General features: G+C 37.6%; 1 protein-coding gene across 1 annotated transcript in view; it reads left to right on the plus strand.

Moving 5' to 3' along the window:
- The window catches only part of Agbl3 (ATP/GTP binding protein like 3), a 109,954-nt gene that overhangs the window by 34,391 nt on the left and 65,573 nt on the right, over positions 1-9,990 (plus strand). The window contains exon 8 of the mRNA XM_023713790.1: positions 5,846-6,008. Within this exon, the coding sequence (XP_023569558.1) occupies positions 5,846-6,008 (163 nt within the window). The remainder of the gene's footprint in view (positions 1-5,845; positions 6,009-9,990) is intronic.

A 9,990-nucleotide genomic window follows, 5' to 3' on the forward strand; every position in this document is an offset into this window, starting at 1 on the left:
CAGGGCTAGGACTGGGTCTGGGCGTTCCCGGAACTCAGCAGAAATTCCTACTGGGCGGGAGGTGTGGGGGAGGTACGGTGGAGTGGTGGGGGGGCGGCCCGAGGGGGTGGGAGAGGGTCCAGCCCACGCTGTGCCTGGGCTGGGACTGGTCCCGCTGGTGCAGGGTAACAGGAAGCTCTCCATACACTCACCGGACCTGGGCTAGGACTGGGTCTGGGGGTTCCTGGAAGTCGGCAGAAATTCCTACTCGGAGGGAGGGTTGGGGAGGTACGGCTGAGTGGTGGGGGGCGGCCCGAGGGGGTGAGAGAGGGTCTGGCCCACTCTGCGCCTGGGCTGGGACTGGTCCTGCAGGCACAGGTTAGCAGGAAGCTCTCCACACACTCACTGGACCTGGGCTAGGACTGGGGATAACAGGTTTTAGAAGCACCTGGAATGGCTCCAATTGTGTCAGACAGTTTAACCTCAATTTCCACTTTCATAGGAATCCTTTTACCTGCTTAGGAATGTAGAAAGTGAAGTATAGAACCCCACAATAAGACTGAAAACTCTGGCTTTTATACTACTCACAACTGTGAACCCCACTATTCCTTAAAGTTAGTTAGGAAATATTTAAGTAATAAAAGAACAACTCATGACTTATATTTTTCCTGGGGATGTGAACAATAAAAAAAGAAAGCTATGTGTAAAATGGCATCCTGGGTTTGATTTAGGGAAAGGAACAATATTAATGGGAAAGCTAGTGAAATCCAAACAAAGTTGAGATTTTAGTTAATAGCATTGTGTCGGTGTTGGTCTCTTTTTATAATGTACCATAGTTATACAATATATTGACATTAGAGGAAGGCAGGAAAGATTATTTATGACAATACACTATCTCTGTAACTTTTATATCAACCTAAATTTATTCCCAAACAACAAACTTTACAGTTGGATGTTTGATGATGAGAGAGGGAGGAAGGGGGAGAGAGAGAGAGAGAGAGAGAGAGAGAGAGAGAGAGAGAGAGAGAGAGAAAGAGATATTCAGGCACAGAAGTGGAGATATGAGGAGTAGGTGGGTGCCTACTAAAATGTCTATAATGTCTATTTAAAGCTCTTCGATATTGGAGGTTCCTGATCTGACACATGTTGGATTACAGGCCAATATTTTAGGCTTGTCTCTCTGGAAACTCTTTTAAACATACTAGTTCTCATACTGCCTTGTAGGAAGATTAAGGTGAGAGTCTGTTTAGCAAGATTCAGAAAGACTTCCAAGAAAGTGAAATACCTTAAAGTAACTAACCAAAGGTAGTTAAATAGGAAGTAGCCGCATGTGTGTGCAAAGGTGAATGCTGTGAGTATATCTAGCTACATTTAAAGCACATTAGTTGGGCATGGTGGCACATGCCTCTAATCCCATCACTCGGGAGGCTGAGTGTCTTAGTTATTTTGTTGTTGTTACTGCTGGGACAAACTACCCACCAATCAAAATTAAAGAAGGAGAGGTTTATTTAGCTCACAGTTTGTGGAGGTTTCAGTCTATATTTGGCTGGCTCCAAGGCAGAGTCTGGCAGAGAGCAGCCTTTCATGGTGGTACATAGCAGCCTTTCATGGTGGCAGCAAAGAGCAGGGCACAAAGGGAGGGGCTGCAGCACAGGCAGCTAGCTAGCCTCTCTCCCCTCCTTATACCGTAATGTAGCATATCTGCCCCAGGGCTCTCACACCCATAATCCCAGCATTGGATCAAGAATCAGTCACAAACTCCAGAAGCTGCCCCATGACTGCATGAAACTTGGGGGGACAACTAGACACAGACTGTAACACTGAGGCAGGAGGATTGTTACACAGTGAGCTCAAGGCCAGCCTGAACTGCATAAGGAGACCATATCTCAAGAAGACAAATAAATAAAGCACATTAGAATGAGATACCTAGAATAAAATAATTACAGTATCTTAGTTAACCATGAGTAAGAAAAAATTCAAATTGGTCCTAAAGCTATTTTAATTAATGTATGGTGAAAGATGTTAATGTCTGTTTTACTTCAGCAGTAATAATATTTCTGTGGGAATTAATTTGAATTTTCCTTCCACTTATAAGAAGCTAAATGATCATTAAACTGAGAAATTTAGGATTTTAAAATGCACAGTATGCTACATGGTTAAGGATTTATCTTAACATTCATGCTTTATAATCTAGTTAGTTTTGTACTAGTAAGGACTTTTTAGTGGCTTTATGACAACAGCATGTTATCAGTTAGAATGCACTAAACTAAAGTCAAAGTGGATTAAAGATCTAAACATTAAAGCAGAGACACTAAATCTCCTGGAAGAGAAAGTAGGGGGAACTCTTGAAGACATAGGGGTAGGCAAAGAGTTCATGGACAGAAATCAAATCGCATGGGTAACAGTTGAAAGAATTAACAACTGGGACCTGCTCTTACTGAGAAGGTTTTTCATGTCAAAAGAAATTACCAACAAAGTGAAAAGGCAACCCACAAATTTGGAAAAAATCATGACAAATAAGTACTCAGACAAAGATCTGCTCTCTAGAATCTATAAAGAACTAAAAAACACTAGTACCCCAAAATTTAAAGACCCAATCCAGAAATGGGCATCCGAGATGAACACACGCTTCTCAGAGGATGAAATTAAACAAGCCAATAAATATATGAAAAAATGTTCCACATCACTAGCCATTCGTGAAATGCAAATTAAAACCACATTGAGATATCATCTCACCCCAGAAAGAATGGCTATCATAAAGAAATCACCCAACAACAAATGTTGGAGAGGCTGTGGGGAAAAAGGAACCCTTCTCCACTGCTGGTGGGAGTGTAGACTGGTGCAACCGTTATGGAAATCAGTATGGAGACTCCTTAGAAAAGTTGGTCTGGAAATCCCCTTTAAACCAGCTATTCCTCTACTGGGAATTTTCCCAGAGGATCTGAAAACATCATATCATAGGGATATATGTGTGCCTATGTTTATAGCAGCACAATTTGTGATAGCCAAATCTTGGAAGCAACCAAGATGCCCATCACATGAGGAATGGTTGAGAAAGATGTGGTATTTTTACACAATGGAGTATTATTCAGCTATTAAGAATGATAAACTGCAAGCCTTTATATTGAAGTGGATGCCACTTGAACATATACTCATAAGTGAAATAAACCAGACACACATGTGTAAATATCGTATAGTCTCCCTAGTATAAGAACTCCAAGGAAGAAATACAAATAGAAAGATATAATACAAGTAAAAGGAAAGCAGGATCTGAAGGACTAACTAATCAAGAGAGGGAAAGGAGAAGAGCTAGTAAACATGACAATGTCAAGCCATACAGTTATATGTAAAAGATGAGCAAAGCAATGATCCTGAGAATATTCAGAAGATTTTTTAATCTAGCAGTTAACTGGAAAGATTTTCACTCTGACTAACTATATATACTGATACCTGTGAACTAAGCTACTACACTGCAGATGGTAATTTGTAACAGTAGTTTCATGTTTGGAATGCCTGTCATTCTGGTATTCTGGTAGTCTGAATATGGGCGGCTTGTCATGACATGCCAGTTACTGGTATGATGTCTCTCGGGTAGCTGGATATTCAAGAAGAAGGGGGTGGTGAATGAAAACAAGAGACAGGAAAAGGAACATTGTGGGAGGGTCCTACTTCAAGGTTGTATATGGTGAGAATTTTGGACTTATGTGCAAACATGAGAAGTATATAATTCTTTATCCTATTTTTAAAATATAATCTAATTTTTAAATGTTTTTATCATATTATGTAGGGACTTAAAGTTCAACATATCAATACTTGATGAAAAATACATGTTCCTTATTATGCCTAAGATGTTCGAAATGCAGTGAGATAGTGAGGTTAAGCTTAATAGCCTAAATCTTTTGATAATAACAATAAGCTTATCTTCTGGATGGTTAACAACCTAAGTTTGCAGACCAAAATTAGAGAAAAAGGAGGGCTACAATGAAAGCCAACATTTTGGCCCAAACCTTCTAAGGTCAATTAAGACTCAGGACATATGAGAACTTGTACTGTGACGTCATGTACCTCGGTAGTGTCCCAAATTTTCTGATCAAGAAGATTATGGGGCCAAAGAGGAAAGTGATCAAGGACGTAGAGTGTGCCTAAGGAGAGTCACATGGAGAGAAAACCCTCTCTCATGCTTTCACAGAGAGCACATTGGCCAAGCAATGGCCGTGACTCATCCACAAGGCTGCACCGACAAAGGTTCTACAATCTGAGGTACAGGATCTCAGAATAAATCCTGAGGGCATTTCACTGACCTTCTCAGACCCAAAAGCTACAACTCTTGTTGCACAGGTCCTGCTTTACCTTGGTCTTAACCATCCAGTAGAAAAGTATAAAGACGAAATATAGGAAATAAAGCCATGCTGTTATGTTGAGCTGTGGGGGACTCAGGTCAATAATTTCTGACATTGCCAGTTAAACAGAAGACCCAATGCTATTATGGGCTACTGGACTCTTTTAGAATATTTTGCTGAGTTTGCACACCTATAATATTCAATAACGGAACTTAGAAGAAATAGGGTATACAGATGAATGTCCATTTTGTATCTGTGTATTCAAAGTGGTTAGGATAGATGTATAGTTGCATTCTCTTAATGAATAGAATGATTTGTTCTAATGGTGTTTGTAAATAAGATCTCAAGTCCACATCTTGTACAGCAATTAACCACTAAGAAGAATATATGCAGTGTATTATTTGTTGAAACTGTACTTCCGATTTGATTTGAAACTGTCTCATTGCTATCTGGTTATCAATAAAATTTTGAAAAAAAAAAGAAGAAAGAAAAAAGAATTCATCAGGCACCAAATGAGATAAAGGCAATATATTAATATATTAACAAATTTTAGTTTGAAATTTTATTACAATTTCAGGAATATTTTCATCAAAGCAATGGTTTAGGTGTTTTGATCTTATTTTTATTGTATTTCATGTAATATCATTGCTAACATTTTCATAGTTATAATTAGTATGTAATTTTACTAAGTAATATATAAAGCTTGAAAATATGGATAAAAATGTTAGTTACTCTGCCATTTTCACACCACTTTTGTTACCTTTTGAAAGCCTCCTTTATTAGTCATTTCCATTAACCAGTTTGAGGGGCTATATTTATTGCTCTAAAATCGTTGAGTGCTGAATTACATAGACTAAGGATTGGGTTTTTTAAAATTTACCATAATTTCTTTTCTTTACAATATTTATTTGAAATTTACATGTTCATTTTTAGCAAATATCTGAGTACTTATGTACAGATCACCATTCTAAATAATGTAAAGTATTTGTCATCCTTAATAAGCTTAAATATCAAAAGTATAAAAATACCTAGGCAAGCACAAGAGAACGATACCAGTAAAGTGCTAGAGAAGGTCAAAAAGAGAAAATCGATGGCTTGATGAGTTAGGTGAGTGAAACAAGTTCGGTTTTGGAGGATGGGGTTAGAATTTGCATTTATAAAGATAAATAGGGATGGGATTTCAGTCTGAATCTATGTGAAAGGTGTTGGGCAGAGAGAGGTGTGATTTGTTTTCTGTGCTCAGAGGAAAAATCAGATTGATGCAGCGCAGAGATCTTGCTGGAGACTGGAGAATAAATGTCATCCTTATAACAACACTACAGCATTCAGTTTCTGTAGATAGGTTACAGGAAATAATGAATTGCTTTACAGTGAATATTAATGATAATATGTCATATGGATATGTGAGAAAGACTTGAAAGCTAGGACATAAAAATTGTGATTATTTGGATATAATGTTTTATAATCAAGTCCACAGAAGAAAATTCACAGGTAAAATTTAGTAACATCCTTTTTCTTCTTGGTAGATTGATGGAGAAACGAGAAGTTATTTTATATTGTGATCTTCATGGCCACAGTAGAAAAGAGAACATCTTTATGTATGGCTGTAGTGGCAGTAACAGATCTAAAGTGTTGTACTTACAGCAACGAATATTTCCACTTATGCTAAGTAAAAATTGTCCAGATAAAGTAAGTTCTTTAGAATCTTAACTTTTCCTTTGCTAAATGTTGTCCATAAAGGACCATAGAACAGCTAGTTCTACTCAGTAACCTATATTTTTCTTTCTTTTTTTTTTTTTCTGGCTGGTTTATGCAGTTGATCATAAGAGAAAAAACAGTATGGAACTGTTCAGTGACCAACAATTTTAAAATATCAAAAGAGACAAAAATTGCCATAGTCTTAATCTCTTAACACTACCACTGTTTTACTTTTTACACTTTCTGTATTTGCCATTTCATCAGTTTGGTGGCCTTATTTTTTTATTGCTTTCATGTTTAGTCAGTGCTTAAATTATATAAGCTAAAGATATACTCATAAAAATTATAATAGTTCTTTTAATTGCATTTATTAGGATTTTACCAGGAAAAATGAGCAATATTTCAAAAATACACAGAAGTTAGAATGAGAAAAGGAAACAGTATATAATTATTTACACAGACTGGAAATATTGTACCTATTCAATTAGCAGATGTAAAAATGATGTTCTCAATTATTTGAAGAAAAGATTTTACTTTAACAAAGAAAATTCCTATGGACTTCTTCTTAGGTTTTCAACTAACCAGTTATAAGACTCACTGGGAAGTACTCATTATTTTCTCGGAGTGATTAGGGTCCAAAGATATAAAAAGGAAAGGTTCATGCAGTAACAACAGTTATTTGCAGAAAGCACAGGCATCTATTAACCAAACAGTACTCATCACTTCAGAAAGATCAGTGAAAACAGCCTCATAACTGAAGCTATCCATATATACAGTTATGTCAATATGCATAGGGGTATTTATTACTCCTATACAGTGATTACATCTTATTAAGATATTTCAGGGCTGAGGAGGTGGCTCAGTAGAATAAGTACTTCCTGGGCAAGCGCGAGAGCCTGAGTTTAATCCCCGGTTCTGAAAAAAAAAAAAAAAAAAGATATTTCAATATTTGCCTATTGATATATTTCTTTGGGTCTTAGGTCTCTAACCAGTTGTACCTTGTGTAAAATGAACAAGCTTCTCAAGTATGACAACCAACTAGTTCATAGTTTAAACAGGTCTCCCACATAATACAATCACTTACAAGCCAGCTACTGTGGTACACACGTATAATGCCAGATCTTGCAGGCACCAAAAGGTCAAAAAAGGAAAAGTCAACTCCATGCACGTAAATTTAACAACTTGCATTAAATTAAACAATTCCCTGAAAAGGACAAAGTACCAGAACTCACCAAGAGGACTGTCGTGGGTTTGAGACCAGGCTGGCTACATGGTGAATTCAAGCCCAGCCTGAACTATACAGTAAGGTCCCGTCTCAAAAAATGAAAATAAACAACAAACAAAAAAAAACCCCACCACATTTTAAGCATATTTTAAACAAAGACACCTATTTCTAGCATTTCTCTTAAATGTTTCTCAGCAAAATCTCTGTGTAACTAAACTAAAATTGAAATTGCTCAAAGATCCAAATATTAAAACAGGAACACTAAATCTGATGGAAGATATAATAGGAAGAACTCTTGACATAGGTGTAAGGCGAAAGCTTTATAAACAGAACCTTGATCACATCGAAAATGTTACAAAGAATCAACAACTGGCTCTCATCTTATTAAAAAAAGTTTTATCACAGAAAAAAATTCACCAACAGAGTAAAGAGACAACCCAAAGCATGGAAAAAAATTTTTTTCCAGCTGTTCCTCAAGACAAAGGACTAATACCTAGAATATACAAAAACTCAAAAAAATGAGACCCCCCCCAAGTTTAAAGACCCAATCCAGAAGTGGACATCTAAAATTAATAGATACTTCATGGATGAAGTAAAAACACCAAATAAATATATGAAAACAACATTCAACATCACCAGCCATTGGAGAGATGCAAAGTAAAACAATGCTGAGAATTCCACCTCACTATCATCATAAAATCAGCCAACAACAAATGCTGGTGGTGCTGTGGGGAAAGGTGAACTCTTCTCCACTGTCTGTTTGTGAGAGCGAAGACTGGTTCAACCACTGTGGAAATGAGTGTAGATATTATTCAGAAAACTAGGATTACAGGTCCCTTTGGACCCAGCTATTTCCCTTCTTGGTATTTTCCCTCAAAAAGTCAAAGAAAACATCATACCATAGTGATAAGTGCACACCCATGTTCATAACGGCACAGTTTGTAATATCAAAATCTTAGATGTAGCTCAAATGCCTATCAACCAATAAATAGGTAAAGAAAATGTGAGGGTTTTTATGTTATGGAGTACTACTCAGTCCTAAACAAGGATAATCCTGAGACATTCTCATTGAATGGCTGTACTTTGTGAACACACTCTTATGTGAAATAAATCAGACATACATGTGTAAATACCACCACATTGTTTCTCTGGTATAAGAAACTGAAAGTATAAGTAAGGACCAAAAGGTATAATATATATTATAAAATAAGAAGAAAATGTTGAAATGGGAATGGGAACTGAGGGGAGGAAGAGGAAAACAATGTGGGGAAAAATTGGAAACTAAGTTTTTTGAAGTAGGGAGAGGAAGTGGGGTTGAAGGCAGGGGAGAATGGAGAAAAAAGACTCAAGATACATCACATACAGGTATGAATTCCATATGATGAGTGTGATTATATACACCTAAACTGTGCCAATAAACGTGGGTAAGTAAAAGCAATCTCTGTGCAAATCCACAACTATAGTTTGATTTTCCAAGTTTCTTTCTCAGTAAATGAACTGGTAAGTAAACAATAAGAAAGAATGTTTGAGAACTCAAAAGCACCATCACCTAACCAGACTTAATTGACATTTACAGAACATTCTACTAAACAGCAATATACACATCATATTAAAATGCACAAGGAACAAATTTAAAGACTCAATCCAGAAATCAGTGCATGTATTCCTCAAAAAACTTGGACTGGGGGTGCCACTGGACTCAGCTATTACCCTACTGGGTGCCCTTCCAAAAGAATTAAAAACACTGCACTACAGTGATATATTTAAAATAATCTATAGCCTAAAGAGGGAATCTGACAGAAGAGTAGACTTAAGCCAAAGGAAAACAAAACTAGGACGCATTGCAGGGCATCATGAGGAAGGCTGTGACAGCAAGCTCTTCCTGGCTTCAGTATGTCCTTTATATGGTCCTTATATTTTCTTGAGAAAAGCCACAAGAACTCCTACATGTGGGTCTTAAGAAGCAGTGCTGCGATCCCAAGTCTCAGGCTGATATCAGGTCTACACCATCCTGTTGATCCAACCTGCTCACGTTCTTAGGAAAAGTCTATGTTCAGGATTTGCAAAACTGTCCAGGATCTTGTAATTGACAAGTGTCCTGCCTATTTCTACAGCCCATTTTGCCACACCCTAATTGCCTAGCTCAGTAGTGCTTAGAAGAGACTGGAAGAAACAGAATGAAAAATGCTATAACTGCAGACCTTGCAGGCGCCGAAAGGTCAATAAAGGAAAAGTCAACTCCATGCACATAAATTTAACAACTTGCATTAAATTAAACAATTCCCTGAAAAGGACAAAGTACCAGAACTCACCAAAGTAAAATGTATAGTCTGGATGGACCTTAAGAAGATTCTGAAAACAACCTTCAAAATATGAAATATCCAGATCAATAGAGTCACTAAAGAATTGGACTGGGCTGGTGAGATAGCTGAACAGACTAAAGTGCCTACTTAGGCAAGAGCAGGGACCGTGGTGTCTTCCCGGCACCACATGTAGCGCAGGCCCTGCCCCCAGGGCGGGCTGAGTTGGCCAGAGTCTGGGTGTGGTGGTGCATGCCTGTAATCCCAGCGCTGGGGAGGCTGAAATCAGAAGGATCACTATGTGTTCAAGCTGCGTAGCAAGACTCTATAACAACCAAATACATTAAAAAAAAGAAGAAGAAGAAGAAGAAGAAGAGGAAGAGGAAGAGGAAGAGGAAGAGGAAGAGGAAGAGGAAGAGGAAGAGGAAGAGGAAGAGGAAGAGGAAGA

Source organism: Octodon degus, unplaced genomic scaffold (assembly GCF_000260255.1).
Source record: "Octodon degus isolate 3935 unplaced genomic scaffold, OctDeg1.0 scaffold00032, whole genome shotgun sequence".
NCBI lineage: Eukaryota > Metazoa > Chordata > Mammalia > Rodentia > Octodontidae > Octodon > Octodon degus.